At 39.0% G+C, this 18,601-nt stretch overlaps 2 protein-coding genes across 2 annotated transcripts in view; one reads left to right on the top strand and one right to left on the bottom strand.

Moving 5' to 3' along the window:
- LOC136877511 (luciferin sulfotransferase) overlaps window positions 1-18,601 on the bottom strand; it is a 243,989-nt gene that overhangs the window by 137,621 nt on the left and 87,767 nt on the right. The window lies entirely within an intron of this gene.
- m-cup (mann-cup) overlaps window positions 1-18,601 on the top strand; it is a 51,632-nt gene that overhangs the window by 26,338 nt on the left and 6,693 nt on the right. Inside the window, exon 5 of the mRNA XM_067151618.2 lies at window positions 12,504-12,732. Within this exon, the coding sequence (XP_067007719.2) occupies window positions 12,504-12,728 (225 nt within the window). The 3' untranslated portion in view covers window positions 12,729-12,732. The remainder of the gene's footprint in view (window positions 1-12,503; window positions 12,733-18,601) is intronic.

Below are 18,601 nucleotides of genomic sequence, written 5' to 3'. Positions count from 1 at the left end.
GGCTATGGTTCTTAAGGAGACAAGTTTTTCACACTGTGGTCAGCTGGTTTGAGTCACATTGGTGTTACCATCAGTGTTTTGTTGTAGGGCATGGTATACAATTTCTGATCACTAGAGTATGTGCTATAAGCCTGGATTCAGTTGGAACCCTCTTCACAGTGTTCATATGGAGTGAGGGGATATGACACTGTGGCAATCACTTGCCTCCTTGGTCGTATTCGACAGGACTAGGCTATGTGCCTCTCCCTACTTCGTTATCATTGTCATCATCACACACTCAGATGGACAGGACATCAGTCAATCAATGTGTGAAACACACTTTTGCTAATCCATAATCCTAATAAACTCTATATATTTAGATACACCAAGACTGTGGCAAATGTGGTTCCTCTCCAGGTTTGTTCTTTTGTTTCTCTGTTTCTCCTTATCCATCACTATGTTCCAAGTTCTCAACCATGTCATTCATCATTTGAGTCATCTTCAGAGCCTTTCCTTTCGTTTGTAATGTTGCACAGTTGTTTTTTTTTAAAATCATTCTTTCTTCCTTAAACCATGTAATATGTACAAACTGTCTATATATTTTTCTCCATTTATCACTTAGCTTTATACAAAGATGAGGAAAGAAATGTGCAGCATTTGGATTTTTGTGGAGAAATCAAAATTTAATATACAAAAATGGTATTTGGAATGCAAAGATTCATGAATTCATGAGGCATATTTTAGTACATCGTATTATACCATTATTTAAACAAAAACCATCATTTTAACCAAGAAAAGGGCATGTAAAATGGGAGTGAATACAGTTCCCACAAACTGTTCCTTTTATGGGGTGATATTCGCAATACCACTTTAACTACCCTGGCTAGTAATGAAGTGGAAAGGGTTCTGGACACTCAACAGTGGATACTACTACCATTTGAAGCAATTACATCCTATTTGGCATACTGGCAGTTGTGGTATAGCATCCCCCTCTTGAAGAGGAACTGCCCACAGCTTGGTCAAGGTATGAAAATGTCACCAGACTCAACACCCTAGTTGGTCCCATACATGCTAGATGGGATTTATGCTCGGTCTTTGTGCTGGCCAGTTCAAAGTGATATCTTCTGTCTCCTGTAGGAATGTTGACATGCACAGATCAGCTTAAGGATGGCACGTGCATTGAAAGAAAGTTTTCTTCGATATAGTGAGCACAAGGTATGACATGTATGTCATCAATATACATTCAGTGCCCCATTTTTGATGTCTAGGCATGAGAAGTCACCATGATGAAACCTCTTCCATAGGATGTTCTTGTTGAGAAGATACAGGTGGCATAACATTCCCCAGGTCTCCTTCACACCCTTTCTCTTCCATCTGCAGAGCTGAGGTTAAAGGACATTCTTCCCATTTCCACTTCTGTTGTTCTCGAACAAACTGAAGACGGACTAATCGATACTGGCGTGTTAACTGGGGAGCCAGTAATAGATCTTCTTAAAGACAGTTCTGCCTTTCACTGGCCACTTACTAATACTGACATTGCACACCTTCTAGCCTGTATGGCTGTAACATGGTGATCTCTTTAACATCCCTAGAGTAAAAAATCTGTCCTCTCTGGTTGACGTAGACCTTGGATGACCTGATACAGGCCGTCTGCAGAAGGTGTTATGTTTTCAGTAATGCCTTCCAGCTCGGTGTACACTTCTGGGGATCTTCCAAGCACATTCGCAACATAATGGAAACTCGTCTATCAATTTCCACCCCAGCTTTTGCAGCATATTAGGGCTTCAAAGCCTTCTTGAAAGTAACTTACAGAACCTCATGAAATACTTGGTGAAAAGTTTGTGGAATGTGTACGAAGACCATCAGATACGAGCTCAATAATAGGGACATTGAAATAATGTAAAGCTCCCTCATAGGAATTAGCACCAAAAGGACACAAGGTACGGCTTCCATTGTTGCAAGGTTTTAACTTGTCTTCTTTTTATAAACATTAAGCTTGTTGCCTCAACAAAGTTGTAAGGAATATACCTTCAAAAATTATGAAATTATTACCTATTTACGCGAATAATCCCCGCACCCTAACTTCAGAAAGGCTGATTTTGAAAAAAAAAAAAAGCCAACATTGACTCAAATAAAACCCGCACCCCAATTTCATTCCTCAATTTTTTAAAAATATATGCGGGTATTATTCACGTAGATATGGTGTTATTATTTTCATTTTATGGCCTTCATCTCATTCCATTCGTGACGTGGTCGAATGAGTGGAAACAGGCTGTGGATTTTAATTTTCGTTTTCATGGCCTTCATTGGACCACTCTAGCCAACTTTATACAAATAATTTTTCAGTTTCCTGTCAGCCCAGTACTTCTTCATTCTCTCGGATCTTATCTTTTTTTCTTCATTGGAAATCACCCTACCTATTGTCTGTTTGTTGATTCTTGTTTGCAGTCTGGTTTGTTTGTCTGCGAGTTTCCTGATTTTGTTGGTTTTGTTTCTTACGTCTTCCACTGTAATTTGTAGTTCATCCATGTCTTCCTTGATTTCTGTAATCCACTTATTGTTGCACTTACTCTTCCATAATTTTTCTGTTATTCTCCTGATGATCGTGTTCTCTGGTGTCCTGATTAGATGTCCAAAAAAGGAAATGCGTTTCTTCCTGATTGTGCTGATTACTGGTTCTATTTCCTTGTAGACTGTTAAATTAGAAGCTACTCTCCAGTGTCCATCTTTTGAGTATGATTTGTTGATGCACATTCTAATGATTCTTCTCTCTATCTTGAGTATTCCGCCTATTTGTGCAGTGTTAGTTGTTTTGAAGATGGTTTCACTTGCATATATTACTTCTGGTAGAGTGACTGTTTTGTAGTGTTTTAATTTTGTTGCTATTGAGAGGGCCTTTTTGTTGTAGGTATGCTTGGTGACATATTATGCTCTGGTCAGTTTATTTATTCTGTTATGCCATGTTGGCTTTTCGTTGAGGTTATATGTTATGATTTCTCCCAGATATTTAATTTTATCTACTATTTTGATTTCTTGGTTTTCTATAGCAATTTTGTTTATGAGTGGTGGGTCAGTTAACATGATTACTGTCTTTTCAAAAAATATTCCAAGACCAATTTTCTGTGCTATTTCCTGTAGTGATATAACTTGTTGTCTGCTTTCCTGAATATTGTTGGACGAGAGAGCAAGGTCATCAACAAATCTTACACAATTTAAACTTATGTCGTCTGTGGGTCTTCCAATTCGGATGTTCTTTGGGTTAATCTTGTACCATTCCCTCATTATATACAGTATTCCAAGGCACAGTTGAACAGTAGTGGTGACAAGCAGTCTCCTTGTCTTAAGCCTGTTTTTATGATGGATGGCTCAGAGAATTCCTCTCTGAACTTTACTTTGATTTAGTGATAGTTAAGGTGAGTTCTATTAGTTTGAATAATTTTGGATGGAGCCCAAAATTTCTAAAGATTTTTAACATTGAAGGTCTATGGATACAGTCGTATGCTTTTTTAAAGTCCACAAAGGTTATTGTAAGAGGTTTGTTTAGTTTCTTGTAATATGCTATGGCTAATTTTAAAGTAATGATTTGTTCTGCACAGCTAATTCTTCCTATAGTTGCTCTTCGGTCCTCCTGTATAGGATTCTGGAGAGCTTATATTGTATTCTGAGTACCATTTTAGTACATTTCTCCAAAAAACTCAAGTGTTAACGCTTTCATGTACGTCGTCATGTATCTACATTTCTTTATCCCTCCTTGTCTTCTCTACCATACCTCCCTGAAGTTTCTAATGAGCTGCTTGTGTTGAATTTTTCTCGCTCTTTGTCACTGGCCATGACTCAGTTTCATTTGTCATTAATCTTCATCTGCACTTGAGTATCCTGTTCAGCTCCATAGCTAAATGATTAACATGCTGGCCTTTGGTCCAGGGGGTCCCAGATTTGATTTCCAGCCTGGTCGGGGATTTTAATCTTCATTGGTTAATTCCATTGGCTTGGGGGCTAGGTGTGTGTGCCATCTTCATCATTAGAATTTATCATAGGTAGGGCCCCATCCTCATGGACGTGCAGGCCTCCTATACAGCATCCCCTGAAAGACCTGCACCAGGCCCCTTCAGAGGCCACACATCATTATCACTTGACTATCCTGTTAATTATCTTCCCTAGAATTTGGAAGTTCTCCATTACTTTGAGATCTTTGCCTCTGATTTTCTTGCACTTGTTCCCTACCTCTTACCTATTATTTTGCTTTCCTATGTACTACTGGGCGAGTTGATCATGCGGTTAGAGGCGCGCGGCTGTGAGCTTGCATCCGGGAGATAGTGGGTTCGAATCCCACTGTCGCAGCCCTGAAGATGGTTTTCCGTGGTTTCCCATTTTCACACCAGGCAAATGCTGGGGCTGTACCTTAATTAAGACCACGGCCGCTTCCTTCCAACTCCTAGGCCTTTCCTATCCCATCGTCGCCGTAAGACCTATCTGTGTCGGTGCAACGTAAAGCCACTAGCTTTCCCCTTATTGATTCTCAATCCTCGTTGTTTAGTCTTCCCATCAACTTCGTCATGCTGCTGTTTTATTGCTCAGTTTGCCTGAAATCAGATAAGCAAATAGTGCAGCATTCATTGGAGTGTCTGCCTTTCCAGGTTTTGCTGCCCTCGTATTATCATCCATCATTTGGCAGCAATGTTAACAGAGCCTTTGGTCCAGTTTTGAATTTTAAACCATCCTGTTTGCCCATTTGATTCTAGATACAACTACAGCATTTAAAATATATTGTTTTGTTATAATTTCTCAAGTGGACTTTTAAGTGGTGAAGCCAGTATCTATGAAAAATTGATTGTGTAACTTCAATTCCCATTTGATTTGGCGTGATTTTTAATTTTATCACAAAGAATTTAATTTATGGTTAGTTATTACCCATAGGTCTTGTATACATTAATTTTTTTCTTGGTTTGTGCAAATATTTGGTATCGGTTGAAGAAAGTTCTTGAAGTTTGCTGACCAGTCTTGTAAGTTTTTCGTCAAGGATTGTCTTCTTTGACTCCGGTCTCGTAGGTGCTCGGTTTTGCAAGTGGTACTTGTCATCCCTCATAGTATGTCCTAAGTTGGCTGTCTTCCTTGTCTTGTATTATCAGATATTTTTATATAAGATGCATGTGATGTTTTATCATGGTTTTCTTTTTAAAGAAAAGTTGTTAGTGTAGTTTTGTATTGCTATATGAAATAACCATTTAAGGAATTTGAAGGCTTCTTGATTAAAACAAAAGTCTTACAGTTGAAGATAATTCCCAAGGGTGGTACCAAACTGTATGGATGCTACTTTCCAAGTGAGTCTACTCGGGTGCCTTCAGTTATAGGTATTAGTTTGAACAATGATTGTTGTCTCCTACAGTGTTTATCAGCCTATTTAAATCTCCTCCTGCTTTATATTCATCTCATTTGATTTATGGTAAACAGTGTGATTAATTTACATGCATAAGTATGGTATTGGTAGAATTAAATATGCAGTTTTTGTTAATTAATATTTTCTTTGATATTTTAAACTCAGGACTAGAGGTTTCAGTGAATAATGTAATGTACAGTTGCTCAAAAAAAGGAATGAGTGCATGGTATTATATAAGTTCTATCGACTGTTGTTTGCATGTTCCCGAGAACAGATTATTATATTATTCTGGACTATAGAATTGAAGGAATTCAAGTTCACATTAGCTTTTATTAGTCCAATAAATTAAGAAATGCACATCATCAATCATCACTGATCTGCATTTAGGGCTGTCACTCAGATTCCCTGTCAGTTGTTTACCTAGTGTATTCTTAATGATTTTAAAGAAGTTGGAAAATTATCAAACATTTCCTTTGGTAAATTGTTCCAATCCCTAATTTCCCTTCGTAGAAATGTGCAGATGGAAGATAAAGAAAAGGAGGTGTCCATGGTAGAGATTGAGTGGGCCATTAAAAGAATGAAACGAGGCGAGGCAGCTGGAATTGACGAAGTCATTATATAAATTATAACAGCAGCATGAGCAGTTGGTCTACAGTGGTTGTATAGACTCTTCAGAGTGATATGGAGAGAAAAGACTGTTCCAAAAGAGTGGACGAAAGGGGTCATTATACCAATTTTCATGAAAGTAGACAGGAAGCAATGTGAAAATTACAGACAAGCGACACTGATACCTCGTGCAGTTAAGATCGTTGAAAAAATCTTGGATAATCAGATAAGAGACAGAGTAAAGGGAAAATTGGCAGAACACCAGTATGGATTCAGAAGAGGCAGGTCCACATTTGACCCAAATGATCAAATGATGGAAAGGTATTGGGAATGTGGAAAGGACATGGTAGTAACATTTCTAGATATTGAAAAGGCATATGACAGTGTCCCAAGGTATTTGGTATGGAAAACATTGACAGAGGCACAGATTGGAAATGAAACAATGCAGATGGTAATAGCATTGTATCAAAATTGTGAAATCTGTGTTAGAACCAAAGTGGGTCAAACTGAATGGTTCAGAGTTGAAACAGGCTTGAGACAGGGAAGTGTATTGTCTCCCTTACTCTTCGTTATCATCATGGATAGAATTCTACATAATATCAAGGAGAAAATGATGGGCAAGGAAGTAAAGTCTATGCTCTTTGCTGATGACATTGTAGTTTGGGGAGATAAGAAATTTTGGAATGAAGATTAGTACTGCAAAAAGCAAGACTTTGATCATGACGAGAGGTAACAGAAAATTCAGGGGAGTGATAAAAATAGGAAATGAACCTCTTGAAGTAGTGAAAATTTTTTAATATTTGGCCAGCATGATGTCACAAGATGGAAATTTGGGTGGAGAAATTGATTTAAAATACAGCAGTCTGCAAGTTTCTACCAGTGTGTAACAGACATTGTATGGAACAAAGATTTGCCAATGAAGTTCAAGAAGGTTTCTTATTCGTCCTATTATACACCTATACTGACCTATGCTTCAGCACCCTGGACGTTGACTAAGCGGACCCTAAGTAAGATACAAGCAGCTGAAATGTGGTTTTTGAAGAGCATACAGGAAAAGACAAAACGAGATAGAATGCGAAATGAGGAAATAAGGAGAAGCGTAGGAGTTTGTAAACTTCAAGAAGAGATTGAAATAGCAAAGCTAAAATGGTTTGGACACATGATGAGAATGCCAGGAGAGAGAATACCAAAGAGAACATTCATGGATACAGAGACTGCAAAGAGGCCTAGGGACGGCCTAGAATGAGATGGAGGAGCTCTGTTGTGGACTGTATTGCAAATAGAGGAATTGATAGCAATAAAGTACTAGAAGAGGAGTGGTGGAAAGATCGAGTAAGGTGGAGGGCTTTGGTACACTACCCTAGCTAGAGAGAATCTGGAAAAGGGAATGGATGATGAAAGAGAAGAAGAAGAGAAACATGTTGCTTGTAATTAGGTTCATCAGTCCAAGTTCAATGGTATGATGCATAACAGGCCGCTTCATACCTGTGCCAAGTGGCGTAGACAGCTGAGGCATAGGTAGTCATAACGTAGATATAGACAGATCCAAAGATCAAGAGTTTAATTCCTGTCCAGGACTTCAGAAGCAAAATTAATTTGTGCATTTTTCAGATATATTTTGCCACTCACATGTTAGATGTTGTTACTAGTTAAATTGCTTCTAGTTGATTAATCATAGTTATTCCGTTCTTGTTATGAAACATGAACCAATTTCTTGTCCATTTTTGTGATGTCCATTAGAATATAGTGATACTTCTGCTGATATCTTTGCAGAGCCCCTATACAACTGTCATTCCTAGAACTCTGTCCAGTCTGCCAAAATTAATGCATGTGGAAAGAAACTACCTGAAGAAGAAAACGTTTAATTACCGGTAATAACAATTTCATTCTTGAAAGAACATCATCAGATTGTTTCAAAACACGCATGCCACCTCCCAATACACATAATCATGTATTAGCGTCGGGGCTACGCTTTCCCAGGACGCTGGTTAGGTAAGATGCAGGAGTAGTTAGTAGAGAAACCAAAACAAGAATTTCCAGAACAAATAGCAAATCAAACAACATGACATCAAAATAAGCACCAAAACCAAACCCCATGGCACTACAGCCGTTGAAGGGCCTTGGCCTACTAAGCGACCGCTGCTCAGCCCGAAGGCCTGCAGATTACGAGGTGTTGTGTGGTCAGCACGACGAATCCTCTCGGCCGTTATTCTTGGCTTTCTAGACCGAGGCCGCTGTCTCACCGTCAGATAGCTCCTCAATTCTAATCACGTAGGCTGAGTGGACCTCGAAGCAGCCCTCAGGTCCAGGTAAAAATCCCTGACCTGGCCGGGATTCGAACCCGCACGCCTCCGGGTGAGAGGCAGGCACGCTACCCCTACACCACGGGGTGGCTCAAAATAAGCAAAAAACACTGAAAACTTACCATCATGATTTTTCCAAAACATTAATTCATGGAAGAGTGTATTGGGCAAGAAACCGCAAAGAAAGAGAGGTGGACAAGGAACACATTCTCCTGAGAACTAGGGACTGTCAAACTACATAAATAAATTGTGAGAAATGAATTTGAAAAAGAATGAATTAAATGAGTTTCAAAAAATTAATTATAATAGAAATCGAAAATAACCAGCGTAAAATTATATTTTGGGTACACTACTGGGAGAAAAAATTATCTTTGGAGCAGTAAATAAAATCCAATTTTGCTCTGAACATATTTACAATCTTCAAAAATTTGTAAATAAAGATTTGAAATACTGAGGCTACAAATCAGAATTGAGCCAGAAGCACAATAAAATGAAAATTTAACTCATTGAAAGCAGATAAACTTAGGTGTTCCAAATTGAACGGAGAATAAAACCTTACAATTCAGGAAATCCATGAATAATAGGTAACTTAAAATGGAGAGTAGAGGCCTTAAGTACAGTCTTGAAATTGGAATTCTGTACCTGGGATTCCACTTATAAAATTATGTAACAATTATTTAAACACCATAAGAATAATTTTACAATTTAAAATTGGGTACATAGTCCGTGATATTAAAATTGCTGTGAAGAATTTGCACGACATCCAATCCTTTGGAAGTGATTACCAACTTCTACTAAATCCATAGAACTGGAAAAAAAAAATGAAATCCAAATTTACTTTAATGTAACATTACAAGCCAATTCCACATCTGCCAGTCATAAAACAGAACAAACAGAATCAAAACATTCCACGTCTAATTCAGTATACAATGGTAGCATCTGTTCAAACCAGAACTCCAAATACAATTACATAATGCCGCATAATAACAATAGCAAACTAACAGATATGAGATAAGGGATGTGTTAACCGGTTGCAAAACAGAAAAGGGTTAGATAAGGTGATGTAATCTAACAACAGTGGCAATTAAGTCATCACAGTTATCTTCACAACCGATTCAAATATTCGGTATAGCTCATTTACTATATAATATCAACCCTATATATAAATAAGTGTACAGCAAACCTTCCTAATGCTATTAATATTTACAAATAAAGTATACTTTACACTAAACGAGCCCAAGACTCCACCAGAAAATAAAAGATTACATTCAACGAACTGTTAACGGACGCATTTACAACCTATACACGCTACTCGCTCACTACAAGGGAAAATTTAAATTAAGTTTGCTACAGAATACTTTTATAATCTTGTATTACCATCTGACATTTCTGTAGAATTACTTACATTACACATACATTCAAAATATTCCAGAATCTGCAATTGCAGAAAGGTTGCTTTCAAAGTAGTTGCCGAAACAGTGTTTAAATTTTAGGCCTAATTCCAACTCGTAACAACATTGTTTACACCTTGAAATCACACGGGCAGGGACAAAATATATTTTCAGGTGTAAATACACACAGTTTCACTCGTTCACAGTTCCACATTTCTTTCTTAGAATGTAGAATTCCCTAAATGCAATTTTGTTGAGTACTTGCAGTTCAGATGAGGTCTCAGCCAGATACAAATTACTTCAATAATTGAGGGTAGACCAAGGTTCCCACGTTACATAGTATTGGGTGGCAAATGCAAGATTTCTCGCCATAAACTGCGAAGATACAAAAAATGTACACAATTAAGTCCATTGTGAACATCACAAATTATCCAGTATCTCGTGTAAGCCATCAGCGCCAAAAAAATGTTTGACTGCTATTTTGGTCTGGCATGAGAGAGCGACTACATCCTGCTTCCCTCTCTTCTCGTAGCTCGTTATACACAAAAAACACACACAGCGAAGCACACTCTGACAACGAATAGATCAACTCAAACAAGTTCCGTACACAGGCACAAGGGACCGGCACGTGATGGAGGCAGGTAAATCTGATAGTGTAACCAACACCAAACCCTAGAATATCTCAAAAAATTGTTGACTGACTCTTGAAATGTACCACTCCAGGGGCAACATGGATCTGAGACACTGGTTCAGGGTATGCAGAATAAAGGAATGGGAAATGCCTTCTCCATCAAGATGAAGGAGTTCTGGAAATTCAGAAAGATGGTCCTAAGATGCTAAAATAAAGTATGTCAACTTAGTCGAAACTGGAAGAAAAATGGCTTCCACTATACTGACAGAGCTTGTGGACCATACGTCAGCACTGGTTTTTGGGCAATACTTCTCCTGCTAGATGATGGATCAAGCTTTATCGGCAACATGTTCAAGAAAAGAATCCACGCACACATCTCCACTAGGGATCAAGATGAGACTCTCCTGGCAGCTAAGGGCCATTTTATGTATCTGCACAGTTTATGGCGAGAAACCTTGCATTTGCCACCCAATACTATGTAACATGTGAACCTTGGTCTATTCTCAATTATTGAAGTAAATGGTTGAAACCTCATCTGAACTGCAAGTACTCAACAAAATTGTATTTAGGGAAATCTATATTCTAAGGAAATGCAGAACTGTTAACGAGTGGAACTGTGTGTATTTACATCTGGAAGTATATTTTGTCCCTGCCCGTGTGATTTCAAGATGCGGATGGTTGAAACCTCATCTGAACTGCAAGTACTCAACAAAATTGTATTTAGGGAAAACTATATTCTAAGGAAATGCAGAACTGTTAACGAGTGGAACTGTGTGTATTTACATCTGTAAGTATATTTTGTCCCTGCCCGTGTGATTTCAAGGTGCGGTGCAGACTGCACATAATTGAATTGTGGATGCGGGGACTCCAAAATGACATCACCTCTAGGAAGGTCCATTTGTCTGAGGACGAAATAATTGATTGCTTCCCATATTCCACAGGAATCCTGAACTTGGCTTGGGAAGATGTTTTGTTCAGAAATGAAGTCACATTTTCCCTTATCCTAGATGTAGGATAGTTTGTCGTATACCATCATGAACCAAACACCAGGTATGATGCTAAGTACTGTACATTGCTACCTCTCACAGAAGTGGTCACTTCAGCTTAGTGCTGGGCTGAGTGTCTCAGACGGTTGAGGCACTGGCCTTCTGACTCCAAAGTGACAGGCTCAATCCTGGCTTAGTCCGGTGGTATTTGAAGGTGCTCAAATACGTCAGCCTCGCGTTAGTAGATTTACTGGCACATAAAAGAACTCCTGCAGGATTAAATTCTGGCACCTCGGCGTCTTCAAAAATCGTAAAAGTAGTTAGTGGGATGTAAAGCAAATAACATTATTATTACCTTAGCTTAGTTTACCTCACACGGTGCCGGAAACTATGAACACCCAGGTTTACAAATAGCTTTTGAGTCTCTGGTTTATTCTAGCATTGGACAAAATTTATTCCGAAAGACAGCGTGTTGGCTTGCAGGAGGATAATCATCCAGTTCATACCTCAAAGGCAGTTCAGCAATGATTTGCTTCTCAGGCAAGGATCAAAGTGATACCTTGACCCCGGATTTGTATTGACCACTGACATTCTGAGCTCAGGTTGGTGGGTTTGATCCCTGTCCAGTCCAGTGGTATTTGAAGGTGCTTAGTGTCGGTAGATTTACTGTCATGTTAAAGAACTCCTGAGGGACAAAATTCCGGTACCTCACCGTCTCCAAAAACCATAAAAGTAGTTAGTAGGACATGAAACCAATAATATTCATTATTATTAGTGCTGACCTGAACCTCATTGACAATGTTTGGGGTCCACTCAAGAGGGTGGGAACACCGCATCACCCGAGGCCAATGGTAAAGCTGTGGGCATTGGTGCTTAACCTTTGGGAAGAACTGAGCCTCACTGTTTCTGTGCTGATTCTACTTCAAGTGATTATAGAGCACAAGGGTTGGCAGACTCGATACCGATTTGTGTGAATGTTTATTTGTAGAGTTGTCACGTTAAGTCTCAGGGCACATATTTACTTTTTGACTTGTTTAGTTTTTGAGCCCAGAGACAAGAATAGAGTAACCTCATAATATATGCGTACAATCCCTGACACTGCTGAAAGGTCCTCGTGTAAACCCGCCACCAGGACTCATTCCCTTTTTGAATGACTGTACATTTGTTAGCTTGGAAGGAGAATATGAAATGGAGTTTCTTGGTGTAATTGATGGTTTATTCTTTTATTAGCTGGTGCAGCTGCTACTAGAACATGGTGCCCACTTGGACCAGCCCAATCGTGCTGGAGACTGTCCTGCTCTCTTTGTGGCTGTCAACCCGCTGAACAATGTACATCTTGTCAATTATGTCACTTTGAGGTGTTTGGCTGCCACGGCTGTCTGTAAATACAAAATTCCATACCGTGGCCAAATCCCAGCCACACTGGAGACTTTTGTACAATTCCATGAAGAATGAATTGGCAAGTATCATTGTCTTTTAATATTAACTTTTAAGACCACTCTGTTTACAGCAAATTCTAAACACCATTTCTGTTAGCGACAGATTTTTCCAAGATCCTTATATAGCCAGTGTTTTTTGTACCTGTACCTCTCTTTCTGACGAACGGTCAGATATCTTCTTGGTCTACCGAGCTCGATAGCTGCAGTCGCTTAAGTGCGGCCAGTATCCAGTAATCGGGAGATAGTAGGTTCGAACCCCACTGTCGGCAGCCCTGAAAATGGTTTTCCGTGGTTTCCCATTTTCACACAAGGCAAATGCTTAATTAAGGCCACGGCCGCTTCCTTCCCACTCCTAGCCTTTCCCTGTCCCATCGTCGCCATAAGACCTATCTGTGTCAGTGCGACGTAAAGCAACTAGCAAAAAATCTCCTTGGTCTGACCTGTTTTAAAAGACCCTTTCCAGGATTAAATCTACTGTATACAGGGTGCTTCTAAAACTGAAATGACTCCTCAAAATAGTATGGCAGCCATGGTGTAAAGTACGGCTTCCAAGGTGCTCGATCGCCCATTGTTGCTCAGCAGGGTAGTGGCGAGTAGTCAAGCTGGGAAAGCTTGTGTTGCTCTAGGGGAACTACTAACTTGTGGGCTGGGGGCGATACTAATGTTCCAAGTAAATACATATGCTTACAACTACTTACTGTTAAAAAGGCTCCATGCTGCTCATTCCCTCTTTACTGTCTTTCTGCAACATCACCATCGTCTTCTTCACAGCTCATCAATACTGGTTCATCCTCAACTTTGTTACATCTTGATAACCAATCCTCTCTGCAACTTGTTCTTTTACTAGCTTACTGCAGTCATCTGTTTTGAAAGTAGTGTTAGATAAAGTTGCCCAACCAGGCAAGTTAGCCGTGCGGTTAGGGGCACACAGCTGTGAGCTTGCATCCAGGAGATAGTGGGTTTGAATCCCACTGTCGGCAGCACTGAAGATGGTTTCCCATTGTTACACCAGGCGAATGCTTGAGCTGTACCTTAATTAAGGCCATGGCCGCTTCCTTCCTACTCCTAGGCCTTTCCTATCCCATCGTCGCCATAAGACCTATCTGTGTCAGTGCGACTTAAAGCCACTAGAAAAAAAATATTGCCCAAATCATCTCAATTGGATTAGGTGATCTAAAAAGTACTGTGAGCATGGTCCATTAAATTTTTACATTTTATTTCTACTTTTCCTAAATTTGGTAAGTTGATAGAGTTTTGGTTTGAGCATCTTTTGATTAAACGATACATTATTTTCTGTAAGCGAGGAAAACTTATCGTGAGGAAGTTGCAGCTTGGTTCAGTTTTTTAACAACTACAGACTAAGAAATGAGATTGGGGATCAACATTTCTTTTATCCACTTCTCATAAGTTTCATAATTCGTTGCGTCATCATAGTCACCACTGTTCTGCCATCGAGCGAGTTGGCCATGTGGTTAGGGGCACGCAGCTGTGAGCTTGCATTCAGGAGATAGTGAGTTCGAACCCCATTGTGGGCAGCCCTGAAGATGGTTTTCCATGGTTTCCCATTTTGACACCAGGCAAATACTGGGGCTGTACCTTCCTTTCCACTCTTAGCCCTTTCCTATCCCATCATCGCCATACGACCTGTCTGTGTCGGTGCGACGTAAAGCAAATTGGAGAAAAAAAAAAGGAAACGACAAAACCTCTTCTGCCTAGATTTAAAAGTTCACAGTTCGTTCTTGACAAAACCTTGTTAGCTCCTGGTGTGTATGATGATGCCATATTGGCCTCTCAACATCAGAATATGTAAACTAGCATTTGAACGATCGGATGATTATATGGGAAGAGTGTACATAGGTTTTGTCCATATATTCTTTTGTTCGTTTGTCTTTCTGGTACTGTTTTATTGTTCTCAGATAGGTCAGTCTCTTTTTCTTTAATGTCATGTTTTTGTGTCAAAATATTTCCGTTAACAATTTCTTCCACCTAAAACCTAATACTTCAGTCACTTTGTTAAGGGTTGACTTCCCACCTTTGAAACCAATTTTGTCTTTTAGCTCTGGTAATGAAGTTCCCAGCATTTGACATTGGCCATGCACTAAAAGGAATTCATTTACATTTTGTTGAATCACACCTTTGTTGAAGTCATCTAATTCAGTTTTACAATTCTTTCGTGGAACATTTCGTGCATGGCGATGAGAACCATTATTGTTCACTCTCTGCTTTCCTTCGCTTTTCCTTTAAAATGTGTTGAACAGTGCTGCACAGCTACTCTTTCTTGCACTTTGTGCAACAATATTGGCCCTTCTTGTGTTTCTCTTTCATTAAAATTATTATGGCACCTTATCGAGGTCCTTAAAACTCAGAGAGGTGTCTGAACCATTGTATTCTGGACATGCTGACTCTGTCTAGTAGAGATGTCTTAATCCCAGCATCCTGTTTCACCTAATTTCTTAACTTCTCATACTGAAGTCGGGGAAAGTTCTCCTTCGGTGTTCCTCCTACCATACTACCTGCGTGGTCCCATCTCCTCATATCTAATCCTGTCTGTTCCGATCTTTGCATCCGGAACTCTCAGAACTGAAGACCTCAATGCTGACCATTCAGCCAATGAGTCAGACTTCTTGAGTTAAAGATTAAATCCCTAAAAACACTAAGAAATCAAGATATTAAACAGATACAGGCTGAATGATGCCACATTAAGATTTAATATTTATGAAAATGAAGTGTTTGTACTAACATGACAACCTATACTTCACTCTGATCTAAACTTTTTTTTCCTGTGTAAGCAGTTGTTCATTCTATAGACTTGCTGAGTAGGACCATCAACTGGCAGTTCTCCTTTTTCAAATTTTGTGTTCTACAATTTTGGCTCTCTTTTTATCATCGCTGTGCACTATTGTTCGAGTACATTTCCGAGGAGTTAGGAGCTCCTTGAGATACACTTGGTAAGGTTGGTGATGCATCAACCATCTTATCTAATTCATTAAATCACTTCAGAAGGTCTAATGAAAATAAGCTGTGATGAATCCAACTCCATTCCTCACTTCTTTATCGTTACCCCGCCAGTGTAGTGTATACTGTTTTCTCAACTTCTTCGTACCTTTACCTTTCCATTTGATCTTGATGAGCCCCAGGATTACTACTTTATCATCTTTCCATGAGGTCTAGTTCTTCACTCTTTCCTGTAATGCTTGAGGGATCCTAATTTGTGTTATCTGTCTTCTCTGAGATTGGCTCATGGTCACACGGCCCTGCCTATCATCAGGCCATAAAATGTCATACCTGGCATAGGTCTGCTCATTTTGTTTTATGTGCATCACCATTCCATTTTATAAACAATATCTTTCTTTTTCTTCTTTTTCTACCGCTTTTTACCCACATCTGTGGGGTTGCGGGTGCGAACTGTGTCGCACATGTACATTTGGCCCTCTTTTACGGCCGGACCCCGTTCCTGATGCCAACTCTATATGGAGGGATGTAATCACTATTATGTGTTTCTGTGGTGGTTGGTAGTGGGAGTGTTTTGTCTGAATATGAAGAGGAAAGTGTTGGGACAAACACCCAGTCCCTGGGCCAGAAGAATTAATCAGAGGCGATTAAAATCCCCAACCCGGCCAGGAATCGAACCTGGAACCCTATGAACTGAAGGCCTCAACGCTGACCATTCAGCCAATGAGTCAGACTTATAAGAAATATCTTTAAACCTATTAATATTTTACATATAGGCAAATGATATAATGGAACATATGAAGAAGTTAAGACAAAAGGATGCCACATTTGATGCAACAACTTTACACCTACCCACTTCTCGGCAGCGAGATTATTACATGATGCCCTGCAGCATCATACAACCTTCAAGTGTGGAGTTCTCCTTTATATTGTGCTTTGATGTCTTTGAACTTTATAATGTATATTTTGCCATCTTGTGGTGATTCTATGAACTTTTCATGAATTAACTATATTTTGTTTTGATTATTCTTAAATATCATTACATCTTTCTCTCAATTGTATTAATGTTAAAATCATTCCTCACATCTGTATTTTAATGTTCGTATAATCTTATTTAAATGTTTATAGTGCTCATGTTGGCTCCAAGAGCCAAAGCATGTCCACTATGTTTTCATAAATAATCTTTTCAGATTGTAGTGTCATGTATTGATTAAGTGGTTAAAACTGTATATTTTTCTCAAGTTATATATTGTCAATACGGATCAATATGAATATGATTACTTGTAATTCAAACTGTGCCGTGGTCAAGTTTAAAAGCGGTGGCGATACTAGTGAACTTGATCTTGGGTTAACTCTAGGAACACAAACATTGCATTAAAAATATCAGGCATAAAAAGAGTGCAAATCAAGATGTGTAAATGAAATTGGCATACCTGTCCTTTATACAGGCTTCTTCAGAAGACTTACTGGTACACAGATAATCTTCATCAGCGGGGTTATCCACTGCATCATCCCACATGATGTCATCCACCGCAGTAGATATTCCGGTCTTCTTGAAGTTCTTCGCAACAGTATCTTCCATGATCAGATTCCAAGTTCGAAGAATCCAAGAGCACAATTGTTCGATGCCAAGTCTCTTCTTAATGTTGCCCCTTTTTCTCAGTTCGGAGGAACCGATGCCATCCATTCCTCATAAAATTGGCGAAGTTCTTTGAACGGATTTTTCACTGAGACTTCTAGTGGCTGTAAAATTGAGGTTAGCCGGGCTGGTATTATGACAAGAATGATGTTGAGATGGGACTTCTCATTTTTAATGGGCTCCGCTAAATGACCACAAAAAAGTAACGCGCCAGGGCGTCGATCCCACACAGCAGCTTCCAAGATTGTGCAAATCTACCTGTTATTGTGCCTTTAGCTCCAATCATAAAACCTACTACTTTATAGGTGTATGTATTCCTGTTTCTTGATACCGAATCGGGAATGAGGTGAGATGAATTTATATGGTATGTCTCCCATCAGTATTACTCTTCATAAATTGAGTATCACACTGTATGGTTGCAGTGGTTGTAATTTCTAATAACCATAACTGAGTTCTTCAAAACAAGGGAAGAAGGGAGGAATTAAGGCAGGGCTGAAGGATGTGGGGAAAAGGATGGCTGCTGAGGAAAGGTGCTGTGAATATTATGAAAAACTGAATTATGACTTGTTGGTTGGACGTTTCTAAAAATGGGAATTAGAAGGTCAAAAACTATATTTGGCTTTTCTGAAATGTCATTAAGATTATGATTCGGCTAGAAATATTGATCTATATGTATGAAGCAGCTTTCAGTAAAATTAAGGAGGGGCCCTTTGTTGATGATTTTGAGAATTTCCATATCTTGTTTTATGTCTGTGAATTTGTGATTATAGTCATGCATATGCTGTCCTACAGCTGAAAATTCATTGTACTTCAGGGCATTGACGTGTTCTGAGTACCTTATATTAAAATTCCTCCCGGTCAGTCCAACGTAAGAAGAATTACAACTGTTGCAAATAATCCTGTAAACTCCTGATTTTGAATAACTATTGAACTTGATGTGGCATTAAGTAAGACTTGTGCGTTCCTATTTTTGGTTTTGAAAACTATTTTTACATCGTGCTTTTTAAAGATGTTGGTGACTTTTGGAAATTTCTTCATTGAAGGTAAATTTTAAAAGGGAGGAGTTGTTTTGTTTATCTTTTTTCAAAGTGGTAGAGGGGCGATATTTATATTTATTGATTATTTTTTCAATAAAGAAACTGTTGTATCCATTGGATTTAGCTATATCATGGATAGTGTTCAACTCATTTTTGAGGTCTCTCTTAGACATTGGAACACTGAAGGCTCGGTATACCATGCTCTTGTACGCTGCTCGTTTGTGAATTTGGGGGTGTGAAGAATCTTAATGGATTGTGAAT

This window comes from Anabrus simplex, chromosome 7 (assembly GCF_040414725.1).
Source record: "Anabrus simplex isolate iqAnaSimp1 chromosome 7, ASM4041472v1, whole genome shotgun sequence".
Lineage (NCBI taxonomy): Eukaryota > Metazoa > Arthropoda > Insecta > Orthoptera > Tettigoniidae > Anabrus > Anabrus simplex.
The sequence above is the reverse complement of the archived record's forward strand: the minus strand, read 5'-3'. Positions and strand labels throughout refer to the sequence as shown.